General features: G+C 39.1%; 1 protein-coding gene across 1 annotated transcript; it reads right to left on the minus strand.

The window, feature by feature from the left end:
* Window positions 1–347: 347 nt before the first annotated feature.
* Window positions 348–5,121, minus strand: LOC143876020 (heavy metal-associated isoprenylated plant protein 9-like). Its single transcript, XM_077377627.1, has 5 exons — window positions 4,800–5,121; window positions 4,536–4,710; window positions 3,132–3,307; window positions 2,751–2,841; window positions 348–955 (listed from the first exon to the last, which is right to left on the minus strand). Exons 1-5 carry the CDS (start codon window positions 4,815–4,817, stop codon window positions 468–470), a joined length of 948 nt encoding a protein of 315 aa, XP_077233742.1. The 5' UTR covers window positions 4,818–5,121; the 3' UTR covers window positions 348–467.
* Between the last annotated feature and the right edge of the window lie 12,953 nt (window positions 5,122–18,074).

Here is an 18,074-nt window from a genome sequence, read left to right on the forward strand (position 1 = left end):
TACCAAATATTGTAAAATTATATGTAAAAAAAAATTCCAAACATCCAAACAGGCCCTTGGGACGCATTGGATCGCTGGAATCAGGAATCAGAATCAGTATTCCAATCCGTTTCCGCTAATTCTACTGTTCGGATTGCACTACTTAGTCGGAAATAATCTCTCTCTCTCTCTCTCTCTCTCTCAAGAAAATCTCTCCAATTTTGGGGTGAAATATCAAAATCGGAATTTTGATTCCCCAGAAGAATAGGAATGAAATGTGATGTCAATTCCAATTCCTGATTCATACAATCCGAATGCACCCTATGTAGAATGGGTTTTAATCACCTGCACATACACCACACCATGTGGGACTTCCGAATATTTATGTACTCATAATTATAAAATTATACAAAAGTATATGCAACGATACCTACTACATTGATAAAATATTATTAATAAATTTGCATATAATTCTCTTGAATGCATTATTACGAAATGCAACATGCATTTGGATTCTCATCACTGAATAGCTGAGGTGCTGGGACGTGCTCGATCACGTAAATGGGCCTCCAATACATCATTTTCTTCCCTATCTCTTCCATGCTATTGTCAATCTCTCCTTCCTTTTTCTGTTCTTCGCCACCTTTCTCTTCCTTACTCTCAATCTCTCCTTTGCTGTTATTGCTCTCTCCGGCCTTGCTCTCCTCTGCGGCTTTCTCTCCTTCTTTCTTTTCCTCCTTTTTCTCTACACTTTCTTCTTTTTTCTCTTCGAGTGCACTTTCTTCTTTCTTCTCTTCGGGTTTTGCTTCTTCTTCCTTTCCACCATCATCTTTCTTCTTCTCTTCTTCAGGCTGAGGAACGATAGTTGCCAACTTTCTGGTTCGCCGGTAAACATAGTCGACGAGCTTGTTAGCGTCCATGGTTCCGGTCACAGTCACCTTGCTACTGCTCAGGTCTGTCTCGGCGGTTTGGACCCCTGAGAACAAAAGCATAAACCATTTAGTTCACCTAAAGATATGTGAAGTGATATCCCCACTACCTTTTTTCTTAATGGCACTCTACACTTCAGATTTTTTTTTTTTTTTTGGTGGGTAAGATGGGGTTAGGCAGGACCCCTACCAGATATATAGATATGAAAAAGGATTACATCTAGGGGGGCTCAAAAGCCAACAAAAAGGGAACAAGCTCCCACTTACAACCCACACACAAAAATAGGCACAGTAGACAAGAAAAAAGCTACAAGCGAGGGAAATGATATATTCGCCCCCCTTTTCTACTTGGGACAACATGGTAATCATAAATACACTACAGGGGCTGGCCGTTGCGGTCCTCAGTGTGTGCTTACCTAGGCAGGCGTGGAGGGACATATAGTGTCGGGGTAGCCACGGCCCCAATGACTTGCAAAATCCCTTTATAGTTATGATACTAGTTGCAGCCCCGTACGATGCACGGGGCGGCCCGAAAAGAAAGATTTAAAACTTAAAAAGAAAGCTTTGTAACTTAAAAAGAAAGTTTTATAAATTAAAGTTTTAGCTTATTACATCCAAGTTATAGTTTGTAAAATCCTGGATTACACAATTTATGATTATAAAATTCGCCTATATTAACGCTTCTTTAGAGATGAAAAAATAAATTGAATCTGGTTTGAAATAAGTGAGAAAAAAAATATAAGGACATAATTGTAGTACCTTAATTCCAAACAAAGGAAAACATAGTTTATATAAGCATATTAAAGGAGAATAGTTGCCATCTTTTAATCAAGTAAATGAGGCGATAAAGAGATATTTTCAAGCACTCGAACACTCTAACAAAGAGGGATTCCACCACAAAGGGGTTAGTGATTATTTAATTTTTTTCGTCTCTCAGGTAAAAAATTTAGGTTTCTGTTACAAACCCAGATCTGTTCTCAACGCAAAAAACCCAATTTTCAGAATAAATTTCTTCATACCTTTGAAAAATGCTACTTAAATGTTTTTTTACCAAATAAAAAGGAGGAGGGGGTTCTCGTACCTGAAACGGAAAGCAAGTCGGAGGGAGAGTTGGAGAACCGTTAGAATAAGATTAACATTTTTCTCCAGAGGAACCGTTAGGGTTAGGGTTTTTCTGTAGAAGTGAGAATAGCCACAACAGGGAAGTTGTAAAACGTTTCTGAAAAGCCACACCTTTTTTGAAAATTTTTTAAAAAATGTGACGTTGTCGAATAGCCACAACGGTTTGGGTTTTTTATGTTAAAAAAAAAGACGGTTAAAAAAAGAGAGAAAAAGATGCGGTTTGCAGAGAGGTGTCAGGTGGCACACCCTCAACGTACCACATCCAGCTTTATATATAAGTAATAGATGTGCAAAAATTATTACATAAAGTTAGTAAGCACCCCACCCCTACCCCCCTCTCTCACATCCAAGGACCAATGCAGGCAAAGTGTAAATTAGTCTAGCCCCTAGGTGTAAATTCCTGGCTCCTCCCTTGTACCTTAGTCCCATACCTAGGTAGGCTCCCACTCAGGACTGTAACACTGGCTGAGTGAAAAGAGGGCGAATATATTACTTCCATTAAGAATGTCTTGTGAAATATAATAGCCTATAAAAGCAAAGTAAAAAAGCGTAAAATAAAGATTCGAGTGCCATTATTGAAACAAGGGAGTGTGGATATCATCTCCCAAGTGTGGGTGCAGGCTAAAACTTCCAAGTGGCTCCATATAATAAATGGGACCCCACGGGGTATTTTAGTGAACACCCTTTCTTGTTTTTTTGAACATTCTCACAAATAAGTACCTCGCATCTTGAGAATCTTTCTCTTGAGTTGCTGTGCACACGCCTCACAATGCATGTTCACATTCAGTTCTACTGTCGTCAACCCACTAACCTGTCATCACCAGAAAAAAAAAAAAAAAAAAAAACTTGATTTTTTCGGGTGAATATATGAGTATTTGATATATTTTTTATGCAAATCTTTTTTCTAGGGATAATGATATTTACACCCCTCTTTCATTGACTGCTATAAGTATATTCGGTGGAAGGTTTTAGCTTACAATTGAAAACCAGAGAGGGGGTGTAACTATCAAAACAGGGAAGGTGAATATCGGCTCCCTGTTGTTATTGTTAGACTTGGATATAGATAAAAGGAAATGGGTTTGGTGTATTCTCTTTGGGCACCTGTGATAAAACAACTTCTGGTTTGGTAGACTCTCCCTCTGCTGCGGGCAATGGAGACAACACTTTGGCTTTCCTTTTGGTCTTGTTCTGTATTCTCAAGCAGAGTGCTTGTGGCTCAACTACACCCTTTACTGTAACTTGGTTTTGAGTCATATCTACTGCAATCGATTCAACCCCTGATGATCACAAACAAGAACATGTGAGAAAGAGGAAGATGTGAAACAAATAATTACTCCAAAAGCATAAGCACGTGTGGCCTCTCTTTTGGGTTGGCCGTGCACGTGGATTTTTAGGCCATGTCTCGGCAGCCTGGAATTTAAATTAGTGTCTCCAAGTGATGAGAGAAGGGGGTAGGGTGGGTTGGTGGCGAGATTTGAGAGGGCACTATTTTGATAGATGAGGGTGAGAAGTGGCCAAAAAATCATGAAAAAGTGGATCCTATTTGGGGTAGATTTTTTTGTTTCCTGATTTTTAGCCACTTCACCAATAGGAAGCACTAGTTTATCATGAAAAAAATTCAGGGTAGCCAAATGTGCCCTAAATATCACGTAGTTGTTGGGTTTTGAATTCATGACGTGCCCTTAATATCAAGGAGTTGTTAGGTTTTGAACTCAGGACGTCCCTTAATATCAAGGAGTAGTCCTGGGTTCTCTAGATGAAGATGAACTTTCGAATTCAATTCAGTCACAGGCAAAAGAAGCCCTCCAAGATTCAGATGGAAAGACAGATGATGGAGAGAGTGAAGAGGACTCCAGATAAGAGGACTTCTCTGACCCTGAAGAGGTTTCTTCATCAGAATCCTCCTCAGAAAAAGAGGGTGATCAAACAAATACAACAGCTCCCAAAGAATCTCCTAGAAAGAAAGTATTATGGGCGGATCAACTTAATCAAGTCCACTTGATTCCGGTTGAGCATGAGGATAGGGGTGAAGAAGAGATTCCAGAAGTTGAGGAAGCAAAGGAATCTTGGCAGGAAGTTCGCAAGAAAGTTTGGCCAAAACGATCCCAAAGAGCCCAACATGCCCCTTCCAAACTAGCGGATTATGTAATTCACAAGTATTGAGCTTGTGGAGCTCTTAGGCTTAGTTTTTGACGTTCATATGTGCAGTGCCTTGGTTTTTCCCTCTCGCATGTTCCGAGTTAGGATTGGTTTTGTGCTTTTATTGTACTATCTTTCTCTTTATCTAATAAATCGGTAGGGGTCCCCGCTAAACCCCAGCTTACCCATAAAAAGAAAAAGAAAAAAGGAGTAGTTGGGTTTTGAACCTAGGACCTGCCGTGAGGCTGATAGCATGTGAAACAACCAATTACTCCAAAAGCTTAATTAAGGTATTAGATTTGGGTTATTTATTCATTTATATTTCAATAGAAGATACCCCTAAAAAATGTGAGAGAGAAAGAAGACCTCTGAATTTCATGATGCATCTCTCTACTCTCTTGGCACATCCTACACAATGCATGTCTACAAACAACACAACAGGAGGTGGGGGAAGCTTCTCCTCCTCTTTCTTCTCTTCTGCCTTCTCTTCCTTCTTCTCTTCCGCTTTCTCTTCTGGCTTACTTTCAACCTTGGCTTCTTCCTGCCAAAAAAAACAACAACACAAACTCATATTGAAATCTAAAAAAAAACAACAACCCAAGAAACCAAAGCCCCAAACCCAAATAGTACCTGCTTAGCTTCACCCATTGTGCCAACCACCGAATTAAGGACAAATTAAACTGGCCTTGTTCTCTCAACAAGAAAATGAAGAAGAAAAAGAAGAGGAGAGACTCAACAAAAGGGAAGCCTTTCTTATATACACAAGTATCTGAATTTGGAGACAAGAACGGTGTTTGTTAATAGCTCAAACTACTTCAATGATTCCTATACACATGCACTACCACTAACTCAAGGGAGAACCTCTTTCTTAACTACTTAATTCCAACACCCTAGACTTCACTTTCTTTTCTATTGTTTTTTTTCTTCCTTCAACGCAAAGGAAAGAAGAAGGGAGAAGGGCGGGGCAGATTTATAGAGAAGAGAGAAGTTTAGGTAAAAAAAGAAATATGCAAAAGAAAAGGGTAATGGAAAATGTAATCTTTTAGGTGAAAAGTGGAGAAGCTAAAGTGTATAGTTTTAGAGGGACTAATCAAATAAAAGCATGGGATCACGTGGATGAGTGTGGTATGACATGAAAAGCTTCTTTGCCAATGCCCAAATACGATTCCTTCCCATTCTTCTTATCCTTATCCGGAATTTCTTGTCTTCGTGGGGGTGTTTTTCCTTTTTGGGATTGTGAAAACCTATGGGAAACTGATCGATGATGACTCAATTGACTCACGATTCTCTTTAACTACTCCGCAATTTATATAGCTTTGCAGGAGAAATTGTGGTTTAGTGTTTTGCCAATAAAGGATTAACCTTTGAATTTTGTACTTCTTTATCTTTTTCATGAAATGTTTGTTGGTCAAGACCACATGGGCCACTTCATGATTTTCTAGAAGATCAATGGTGTTGGTTAGTGCACATTCATATCCCCTTATAGGAACTTGAAATTGATCAACACCATTGATCCCCATGGTAATGTCTGCATAGCGGTACTACTCATGTAAAGGGGATCTGTTGGTAATTTTCAAGATAAAATGGTTTTGAAATTAGTTTTTTGAAAATAAAAGGGTTTTACTTCAAGAAAATGAGTGTTTTGAAAGAGGAGAAGAAAAATATTTTTTAATTTCCACCATTTAGAGGGAAATAAAAATTTACGGGAAATGATATATTTGCACCCTTTTCTTCCCTGGGCCACCTCTTGTAATGTAAAAATAGCAGTCATAATACACTAGAGTTGCAACTTGGGTCAGGTCAGGTTGAGCTTTTGCCAAAAAATAAATTGGATTAAACTCTAACCGGACCCATTTCTATGGTAAAACCTCAACCCAAATTCCCAAAAATCGACCCGAGTTGCACCTCTCACTGGAGGGGGTGACCTAGAAGAGACAGCGGCGAAATATTCGATCACTTCCCTAATATAAAATTGATATTAATATAAATTAGAGGTTCCTGTAAATAAGCTTTGAATTCTGGAGGTTCAATTTACTTTTTACATGTGTTGATCAAACAATTGAAAAGCAGGCAATTCTGAAAAAGTTTTTCTTTACCAAACTTTTCTAGAAAAATTCCTGCAATCCAAACAGGGCCATAGGGGGTGCTATTTTCTTTTCAGAGAAAATTAAAATAATCTTATTGACAAATGAGGGCAAAAGGTTTTCTATAAAATAAAAATAAATGAAAGAATATTTTCATTTTCAATAATATGAATTTCAATTCATATTATTGAAAATGACTATTATTAATATTCATAAAAAAGGAATAAAAAAAAGTCTAGTGGCATCCAAGCTGCCCTTAACTGACTAGCTTTCATTTGAAGGCTTTAGAAGTAGGAATAGGTGGACACTGTGAAACACTAAACTATAAAAGATTAGCAATTGAGCCATGATATCATACTTGAGAATTGGTTTCAATGTCATGTCTTTCTAGTTCAATTGATCGTAAACGAGGTGCAAATGTGCGGTGATAGATTCGATTGATCAAGCAATCTTGCATGTGGATCAGCCACAGATCAAAAGATCACGAACTTAGTAACGGGTCACTAGGCAATGGGTCAAGATTTGTGAGTGCAAATCCAGATCAAACCACAAAAAGCACATAAAAAAATGACTAAATTTGCATGGTTGGACAGTGTATGATCACATCACTTTCATAATCCAAAACAGAACTTGTATACAGTGATCACTCCCTGAAGAAGTCAAGACAACTATAACTACAAGATTTAATGGGTGAAAAACAACACTGATCAAGCAGTTAGGATCCTCCAATCACTCCATTTTTTCAATTACACTCATCCACATGATGGCCCAATAAACTAAAAGCTTGGATCATTGCACCCATGTGCACCCAAAAGTATGTGCCACACAAAAGTACCTCAATCTAAAAGAAAATGAATCATTTCAACAGTTTCCCAATAAAAAATATCATAATTAACTTTTAATTAGTTGATATTTTCAATATTAAGTTTCCTTCCAAAAAATATAAGAAATCTATAACCCATCTCTTTGTCTAATTTCAGAAGATTTATTATTGGAAGCTTTTAAAAGCAGTAATAGAATCTACTTTCTAGTCGGCGGGGTAGGTTTGTTACTTTGTTTCCTACATCAACTCAATTTAAAAGCTAAGGTGACTAGAGGAAAGATGTTATATTCTTGTAAAAGCTATTAGAGTTTAAATCTTTTTGATTTACCTTTCTAATCACGATTGGGGGGATCTTGATTTTCACTTTGCAATGTCCTTAATTTTCAGGGGTTATCCAATATGTTCTTTGTCTAGACGTTGATAAAGAGAGTGGATATGAGGTGGGTCCATCTAAAAGCCATTTTCACAGTATATAAAGAGGTTGCCAGGTTTTCTGCTTTTCTTCTCCTTACCGTGAGAAGGAAGGGTTTTACAGACAGGGAAAAGGACTGAGTTGATGGCCACGTGTAAGTGACTCAGCATTGAGACTGGACCCAAACCTAATTTGGCTGCTACAACAAGAGAAAACACAACTCATTGCACCAACCACAAGCTTTCCCCCTTTGATTTAGACATAAAAGAACACCAGAGAGAGAGAGAGAGAGAGAGAGAGAGAGAGAGAGAGAGAGGAAGATGGTATGGGCGGCTGCAAGGCATTAGACAAGAAAACCAATAATGTCCAACTACTTCACTCTTTTATGCAATATTTTAGAAGAATCAGAAATTAATAAACAATTTTTTTTTAAAAGTAGGAAAACAAAAGCTTGGAATGTGAGGGAATGTCTATGTGGACTTTGTTTCATTAGAACGGAGGTAAGTGATTAAATTAGAGTGATTCAATTGAGTATAGTGCTTTGCTTTATTGGGTTTTGACAAGAAATTAACATGGTGTGTTAGATAAATTAGGGCAGTGGCCATTCATTTTGTGGTTTTCTTTTGCGTGGGACACACTTGGAAACATCTTTTCAAAGGTTTGAAGATCTTGTCTTAGTGATGGGACAGTCTTCCTTCATTTGAGCAGAGATGGGTGTGTTTTAGGGGGGATGAATGCTAGGCTGCGTGGGTTATTAGTGGAGAGAGATAGAGGAGAGAGAGGCTTTTAGAAAAAAAAAATATACTTTTCTTTCAGCATTAGACCATGGAGGGCTATCAGACAGAAAATAAAATAAATTCATGTTGAGAGACATTCCTCAGGAGCTTGCATGTGGGCTGATTTGTGGGCCCAAAAACATGGGGTGCTCCATTTCCTAGCTGTGATGATGAGAACAACAATGGCAATAGAGGCATGGTATGCCCACACCATGCATGAACCCTTGACAAGGGTTATCAGGTGTGGTCCTATTATTAGGTGCGGGCCTATGACAGCATATTTGGGGGTGATTTAGCATGTCAATTTGCTTCGGCCCTTTTCCTTTTGGATTTTGGGCACAGTTTCAAAACTCTCCTATGTCAATGTGACTCCCATGACTTGACTTCCTTTTAAGCCAAGTTTCATCCCAGTCAGTACAAGAAAGTTGGCTATACCGGCTTACATTTAGGGGCGGTCGTTCAAAACTGCCGGTGTATTGGATTCACAGCTATTTTATGGGTGGTACCACCTGTACATGGTACATGTACCGGCTGTCATAAAAAATTTATGATTGCAGTGCGAATTTATCATCTCCCGTCTTTTATTATCCTGGGCATATGATTGTTCAATCATCTATGAACGATTCCTCGTCCATTAATACCCATTCCAATGGGTTTCGAAGATACAAAACATTGATTCAGAGCAATTGACTATATTACGGGAATCATCCACCTCCGTCCCTTTGTTTGAAACTCCCCATTGCCGGAACACAAGAGCTAACATCTCCCACCGCGACTGCAGGAAATAAAGAAGCAGGAACATAAGCACAGGCGGGCACAACACAACCAAGAAAGTACCTAGGAAAGCACGCCATCAAGTGAGCTGCAGCTGATACATCAGAAGCAAGAAACTTCTTCTTCGCTGGCTAATAATCTTCGATTCCGTCTGCGAAAGTACTGACTTCCCATTGACAAGGAAGGGCCTCCGACTGGACCATAACCATCTATATCTATGAATTTGACCATCATGAATGATTATTCTACTTCACAATCTTGAATCTATGTTTCACCATCCTTATCCCCTGTTCTAAGCTTGACTCCATCTTCATCTTCCGTTTCATCTTTGGCTGTGGATTGAATGAATAAACAGATGAAGTTAAGGATATAGAAGAGAAAGAGCGAAGAATTGAAAGAGTGGTTTGGAAAAAAGAAATGGAAGAACTAGAATCGTATGACTTTACAAAGACTCCATGGATAGGAACTAAAAACGAAATATTGAAACAGTTGTGATGATTCAGTAACATCATCACTTCAATAACTGACCCCATTGAGTTCGCCACCATAGAACTCAACAGTTACACCTACTTGTTCGACACTATACTTCGATTCTGCCCTTCTAAAAAGAACATCCGCTCTCACAATTCCGTCTCCGTCTACCAAAACCACCAGAAATGTTTCAAAAAAAGTAGGCATACGATGTACAGAAAGCAAAACTTTCCAAGGCCCACCCCATGGCATCCAAGTTGAGAGAGATAAATTGAACAAGTATGGTTGTCCCCTATTGGGATGTACTATTAAACCAAAATTGGGGTTATCCACCAAGAACTACGGTAGAGCGATTTATGAATGTCTCCGCGGTGGACTTGATTTTACCAAGGATGATGAGAACATGAACTCCCAACCATTTATGCATATAATAGTTCCGAATCGAATCTCTTTAGAAAGAAAATCTTTTGTCTCATGGTAGCCTGCTCCAGTCCCCTTATGAAACTTTCGTGATTGGGTTAGCCATACACTTCACATGTTTCTAGCGATTCACATGGCATCATCAAATGATACAAGTCTTGGATAAGAATCTACAATGCACTACAACGCCCTTGTTGACGATCCTTTACTCAGACAGCATCCATCGGGGACAACGAGCGGTTTCAAAATGTTTTCACTGGTAGTTCACAGCGGCGACTCGAACTACGTATCCAACCCAGCTGAAAAACGGAATGGAATACCGCTAGTGTTAGATTTTATGATTGGACCACTCCCTCCATGCTAGAGTCGTGCAAGGGAGGCTTCGTCGACCGCTCTTTTAACAACTAATGTAACTATAACCTCCAAAAGGAGTGGAGTAAATGATTTGATCACTGAATCTTTGATTCTTCCTTTTGGAATTGATTTAGCAAGAATTCTGAAAATTTTCATATAAATAATCAAAAAATCCGGATTCGGGTCGTGATTAATCATTTGATATTTAAGTACGTCTATGTACTTAAATAAGGTCATCCTTTCTGGAGTTTTGATAGAAAGATTCCTCTACCAATGTAGTCAACCCCATTCGTTAGAACAGCTTCCATTGAATCCCCAAAATATGGATGAGGAGAGGAAATGTTCCTTTTTGAGGGTACTCCCGGGAACAGATCCAGTGGAGACAGGCCGTTTTAGGGATTGGCGACTTCCCCATTCAGTGACTTTGGCACTGGACGTTCCCAAAATGGGTACTATCGGGTCGGGTGAATTAGATAATAGACGTCTGTTGGCATTCCAGCCTTCCTTCTCCTTTCAGGGCCTATCCTAAAGAGAATCCAGTACCTCTTGGTCAGGATTTCTAATCGTAACTAGATCTTCAACTTTTTTGGGGAGGAGGTTGAAGCCAAATAGCTATTAAACGATGACTTTGGTTTACTAGAGTCGTCGACATATTGTTTCAGCTCGGCGGAAGAAAATTCTTTTCCTCAGGATTCTCCCGAGTAGAAATAGGAATTCAGACGGAATCTCGAATGATGACGAGATAGGCAATGAGACAAAGCCTAAAGGGGAGTCGAGCGAGCTAGCCTTAGAACCAACAAGGATGATATCATCGACATAGAGAAGGAAAATAATGGAACCAAGAGAGGAGTCCTACATAATATGTCTAATAGAATCAATTTGATTCCTACTTCATGCATTTTATCTCCTGTATCAGTTAAGAGGGGTCATAGAAAGAACAGGTTCAAAATCACGATCGATTCCTTTTTCAAATCTTGCTGCAGCTGCACGGGCCCTTGTTAATAAATGGCCCACGAATAGGAAGAATTTGAAATCAAAAATTCCTCGGGTACCCAAATAGTCCTTTATTCTATGCTTAATAAAAGGAGATGCACCATGATATTGAAGTGATACTTGTTAATAACTTCTCGGTTTTGTGATAATTTCTAAAATACATATGCTTGGGACAAGAAAGATAAGTTACAATAAATCTGTGAATTATTATTTCGAATATTTGAAATAGAAAGTGACTTTTGGATAGTCATCCCGTCCTGATGAATATCTTTCCCTGGAATTGTCAATATGTCTTCCTTCCCGGTCGCATCTGTCAATCGATCGGTCCTTAGAAAGCTGTCCTTTAAGGTGAATCTCTTTCTTTGAGCTCCTGCCTTTGAGCTCGGACTTCAGTGAAGGACTTTGATACGGCTTGCTTGTTTGGTGGCTTAGCTCTTCTTTCTTGTAACGGTCGGCAGTATCAGTATCTGTTGTAATCTCTCCTTCCCGGTCTTCTGTCGCATGGTAAAACTTCGTTTGAAATGATGTGGTAGAAAGCAACGTGCGACTTGAAAGACATGATCGGCTGTGGATTCTTGCATCCACCATTTTATATATCAATGAAGATGCTCTTGGCTCGATATAGTTTGTTCTGTTCTACTAGGACCCCCCAAAAATTGGGGGTTGTAAATAGTACATGATGTAGCTCGAGTATAAAGTATTGATTCATTTATTAAGGGGAAGGATCGATTTTTTTTCATTCCCGAAGAAGTGCATATCTTACCTGGCTCTTCGTCCATAATGGTACGGAACAATAGTATCATTGGAGTGGATAAACGAATCACTTTAAATACAAGAAGCCGCGTAGGTGGATTAGTTCGAGTGGAGAGAAAAAAAAAGGATTGAACTGAAAATCTTTTCTGGAGATATCCATTTTCCCTAATATGAACCTTGAGTCATCAAAGCCTTTCTGGCTCGGCCTGGCCCCTATTAGTAAGGGCGCCTTACGCTACTGGAGCTGAAAAACACTAGCGTGAGCGCCTCACTAATAGTAGTTAGGCACCTTACGTTTAGGGGGCTTTTCAGCCTAGCTTCAAAAGTACTATCTTAATAAGGGCGGCATAGGGGCTAGCGTGCTACGGCTTCTTTTGAAGCCCCCTCTCATGCCCTTCTGAGTATAGTGTAGGGGATTTTGGTTTATTATTAGGAATCTTAGGTCTTTATTGGATAACAGGTAGTCTCGAATTTCAAGATTTGTTCAAAATTTTCAATAACTTGATGCATAATAATGGAGTTAATTCTTTATTTGCTACTCTGTGTGCTTCCTTATTATTCGCTGGTGCAATTGCTAAATCTGTGCAATTTCCCCTTCATGTATGGTTACCTGATGCCATGGAAGGACTATGGGGATGGTGAGAAGAGATATATTTTACATCCCAGAGGGGCTATAATTGGAGATACCATTGTTTCTGGTACAAAAGTTCCTATATCAATGGGAAATGCCCTACCTTTGAGTGCGGTTTGAACTATTGATTTACGTAATTGGAAGTAACCAATTAGGTTTACGAGGAAACCTAGAAATCGATCACTGATCCAATTTGAGTACCTCTACGGGATAAACCTCAACAGAAAACTGAAGAGTAACGGCAGCAAGTGATTAAGTTCAGTAGTTCCTCGTATAAAATTATTGACTCTAGAGATATGGTAATATGGAGAAGACAAAATTGTTTGAAGCACGGCAGAACCGGAAGCGCCCCTTGTTTCTATTTCCGATAGGAGCAGTTGACAATTGAATCCAGTTTTTCCATTATTTTACTATCCGTAATAGTGTGAAAAGAAGGCCCGGCTCCAAGTTGTTCAGGAATAGTGGAATAGTGGCGTTGAGTTTCTTGACCCTTTGCCTTAGGATTAGTCAGTTCTATTTCTCGATGGGGCAGGGAAGGGATATAACTCAGCAGTAGAGTATCACCTTGACGTGGTGGAAGTCCCTTTTGGTCTTCCTATTTCTTCTTTCTTTGTGTGCCGATCGCCTCCTCTCAGGCTAAAAAGTAAAGAGTTTAAGGTCTGATTGCACGCCGTTTGTCGAGTGAAAATAGAGCAAAAGTCTACTAAAGTTCCCCCCTTCTGTCGGTTGTTCTGGCTATCAATGAAAGGTGGCCTTCAAAAAAGAATAGGGAGAGTGCCGCCCTCGAGCTGCCTTGAATTCATGTGAAGCAAATAGCCAGCAAGCTCTATGCTTTGTCCCGGGAAGTACACGCTCGTTAGTAAAGTCAGTTATTCAGGTAGCAAGCGGATTAGGAATTCCACTTACCGGGAAAACAGAAAAGATCACAACTCTTTAAATTCTATGAACATATTCTAACTACTTTCTACTCTTAGGCCTCACACATCCTCGGCTGTATTCCATGTCATCCCACTTTTTATATTTATCTGCTTTTTACATCGAAAGGCCATAAATAAATCTTCTTGCACGCCAAGAGATTTTAACTCCTGTCACCCAGCTTAAGTCATATGTTTTCCTTTGAGTTTCTTCACACATTGAACTTGGTGCTTGCCATATTTACCGCAATCACAAATCACATATTTGCTTTGATACGAAATGTGCAACATCGTAGTAAATCATGAAGTACTGAAAAAATAAAGCAAAATCACAAAACAAGACAAGAAATATTGGTTCAGCCGTATGCTCATATATACCCACAAAGGAGTTCAAAAGAATTTCATAATCTATGAGATTAGAGTTACGAACTTTTCTTTCCCCCACCACTCTCAAAAGTTGAAATTGAGTATATTTCACTAGGGCTGCAACTCGGGTCGGGCGGGGCGAGTTTTGAACAACCCAACCCTACCCGAGAAATATCTCGGGTCGGGTCGGGTTTTTTTTCAGGAAAACCCACGATTCCCAATCCCGGCCCTACCCATGATAAATCTCGGGTCGGGTCGGGGTTTTTTTACGTTAATGCAATTTTTTAAGGAAAACTCTTGTTTGGCAAGGCAACTCAATTGATAGAAGTAGAAAACTCAAGCATGACAAACTCTTTAGTGCATTAACTAATAACTAGTCCAAAGAGAATAAATTGATGCATTACCAAATGAAAATGATTATACTCATATGAGATAAACAACAAACTATTTAGTGCATTAACTATTTAGTTGAAACTTGAAACCTTAGAGCTAAAGGGGGAAACAAATAGAAGATGGAAAGAGTCCTTGTGATTGCGTGCGTGTGTGAGTTTTACTTTTAAGTTTTCACTTTTAAAGTAACATAGTTTTAGAAGAAAAAATACATACTATAACTTAAGTAACTCGGGTCGGGTCGGGCCCCTTCAAACCCGGCTCGACCCGAGATTCATGCGGGCTTTTGGACCGTAGACCCGGCTCAACCCGAAACCCGAGAAACATGAACCCAACCCAAGCTATTTTCAGGTCGGGTCGATGCGACCCGAGTTGCAGCCCTATATTTCACGTAACCCCTAAAAGTCTAAAATGAAATGATAAATGCGCCACTTTTCATTACTTCGGACACCCAACTGCAGTGTACGTGGCAATCACGTCAGTTGAATCCTTCCCATCTGAAGTACGTCAGCCACTTTGAAGCCATAGATACACTGCAGCTGGGTGTCCCAAGTAACGAACAGGGGCGCATTTATCACTTCCCATAGTAAAAATGCCTCCAATAGCATGGTAAACCTAATTATCTGTGGGTTGGCCTTAAAGTCTGCGATCAGAGGACACTGCACACTTGTGACTTCGTGTGGAGCAGTGCTAGTAGCCCCACCATCCCGATTATCATTGACAAAGAGAATACAAGACATTTATCACCTAAAAATCATTATTATTTTTCACATTTGAGATGATATCCACTCCCATGTTTTGGCAATAGAACTCCAAATCGTAAATAGAGAGATGTAATTAACTGACAATATATGGACTGTGTTCCCTTTCCATATTTGGGCTTATGAAAAATATATAATATTATTCAATTATCATCACTATGGTAATTATTGGCTATTTGGGTCATGTTATTAACCATTCATCAATGAACTCGAGGGAATAAAAACAAGGTTTATAATCTATAGTCCTATGGGTGAATCTTGCAACTAGGAAAAACAAGTTAATACTCAATGCCAATGTACACTCCTGATTTGAGTGAGAATCAGCTTCTTCTCAATTTGCTCTGTTTCTCTAAATCATAATTTGAACGTCCCCTTGAAGAAAATGAAATTAAAGCAGAAGATGGAAGAATCTTCAATTGACATTCTACATGCACTTCCCCATTTCCTTTCATATGTACACAAACTTTTTTCAAGGGAAAGAGCTTCTTTAGACAACAAAGCACATGGGAACCAAGCCATTATCCTGTCCCTAAAGTAAATGAGAAGTCTAAAGTACTAAGGAAAATGATGTCAGATCTCACTCTTCCTAGTCATCAGCCATCTTCTAGTCTAAACATTGCCCCTGAGAAGAATCTAGAGCCTACTCTCAAACAAAAGAAAGCCTTCATGAACAGAAAAGAAAACCTGACCAAATAAACTGTTCAGATAATGAAAAAAGAAACAAAGAGAGGAGATAAAGGAAGTAAGCACGACTACTTTTTTGCCTCAGCCAAACCCTTTTATTTCAGGGAATCCATTTGGGTTTTGCTTTTGGGCTTGCTCTAGGCTATAAATGCCTAACACCCATCAACAAACTTCTACTTTTAGATTCAATAGTCATTGGAAAAAAGAGGGAGACTACTTAGATTTTGAATGGAAAACCTGCAGATAGTCCCTGCATGTAAGAATGTGGCGCCACAATACGTAGAAATGAAGGTACCTCTGTATTCTTACGGCTGTGAGAAGAAAATCAAGAAGGCCTTGGCACATCTTAAAGGTAGATTCATTTATGCTTACTCATTGTTTACTATAATAATTCCCCTCATTTTTTGATGGATGAATGATCCAATTGAGATTAGGATGTTGATATGTTTGCTTGAGCTGAAAATTCATTGTGTTCCTTGTTCCATGTAGATGGATTTTGCCAATTCCAATATATAAGATCAATATTAGAGCATAGGATCTTGAGTAGACTTGATAGATGTGAGGACCAATTCTATTCTCTATTTTCTTGCTTGTTTTGGTATCAAGGGGTATCATGACCTTGGTTGTTCTGACCCCTTCCTTAGTCATTGTTCAAAGGATTGGGGAGTGGTCTAGTTTCTTTTATTGTAATATCTTTCTTTAATTAAAATACTGGTAGGGGTCCGCCTAACCCCCCGCTTACCAATCAGAGAGAGAGAGAGAGAGAGAGAGAGAGAGATGTGAGGACCATCATTTGCTAGGTTGTTGGGCCCACATTTGATGGGTCTTAAACCAAAAGATTTGATGTTTTAAGTAGTTAATTAAATTGTACCATCTCTCTTAAGCATGTTAGAGAAAGATTACTAAGAATTGTGATGTAACATGATTGAATTGGATTTCAGGGATTTACTCTGTTAATGTAGAGTATCAACTTCAGAAGGTGACGGTATGGGGGATCTGCAACAGGGACGACGTTCTGGCTGCCATCAAGAACAAGAGAAAGGAAGCTCATTTCTGGGGTTGCGAGGAGACCCATCAATGCCCTCAATCTAAGCTCGCCGCTCCTAGTCGATCTAAGCCTCTTGCTCCAAGTCGGTCTTGGAGCTTCAAGGCATGGATGTTGAGCAGGAGATCATTCTTAGGAAGAAATTAATCCTCCTAAGCTTTGTCTTCTAACCATCTTGCATTTGGTGGCTATTCTGCTATGTCACATTATAGAGAATGTAAATTTTTTGATGAAATTAGGTGTTCCTTTGTAATATGAATGACAATGAGAAATTGATGTTTTATTCATTCTACCTTAGTGACAGACGATTAGAAATTTCATTAGGATAGAATAACCAGCTTAAGTGAACGAAAATTAGGTGCTAGTTTTGGAGTGCAATCCAATTGGATTGTGGTGAATTTGTACGTAATCTTCCATCACGAATCTCATTTCGAGGGTTGATGGCCGCACGATCCAACACACGTCACTTAAAATTTGCCAATGTTATAATTGCCCTTACCTTTCTCATTCCATCAAATTGACAATTGCATTTTTGTCAAGTAAAATGATAATAATTTGGTGCTCCGTAGTAGGGAGGGCTCTAAAATGAACGCCCCAAAAATCACCATCGCCTTTAAAGGTAAAAGATAATTTCTGGGTCCCACATTTCTAGACCAAAACATGGGTCGGGTCGGGTCGGGTGAACCCGCGAGTACCCACATTTCGTTTTTTTCTTATTTTTTTCTTTTTAGATACCGGACGCATTTCCTAACTCGCAACAAAAGGTAGCTTTCAGATAAAAGAGGGGATTTCTCTCTTTTGGAGGGTAGTCCAGGTATTTTGTGTTACTTCATTGAGAAGCAATCCATACAAACCGTGAGATCAAAGAAAAAGAACAGTGAGATCAAAGAAAAAGAGAAATGGACGGTCTAGATTAAGAGGAAATGCAACCTAGTATAAAAGGGACAAGGGTTCGTTTGCACTGGGGGTATTCCAGGCATTTTTTCTAAGTCTCTTCTTCTGTTTTTGTTGCTATAATTTCCTTATTCACAAAAAAAGAAGAAGGGAAGTGATATTTCTCCCCCATAAACAGATAAAATCCCCCCTTTTAACGGTTTATGTGAGAATGAATCCCTGCTTGAGGATAAATTCACTCCCTTTAATGTTTTCTTTGCCTTTAAAACTAAACGAATAACGTTGAAGGGGGCATTTTATCCGTTAGTGGGGGAAAATATCATTCCCCCCCTCCCCACAAAAAAAAAAAAAAAAAAACTC

Source organism: Tasmannia lanceolata, unplaced genomic scaffold (genome assembly GCF_043159265.1).
Source record: "Tasmannia lanceolata isolate RefF3 unplaced genomic scaffold, GAP_Taslan_0.1 ptg000002l, whole genome shotgun sequence".
NCBI lineage: Eukaryota > Viridiplantae > Streptophyta > Magnoliopsida > Canellales > Winteraceae > Tasmannia > Tasmannia lanceolata.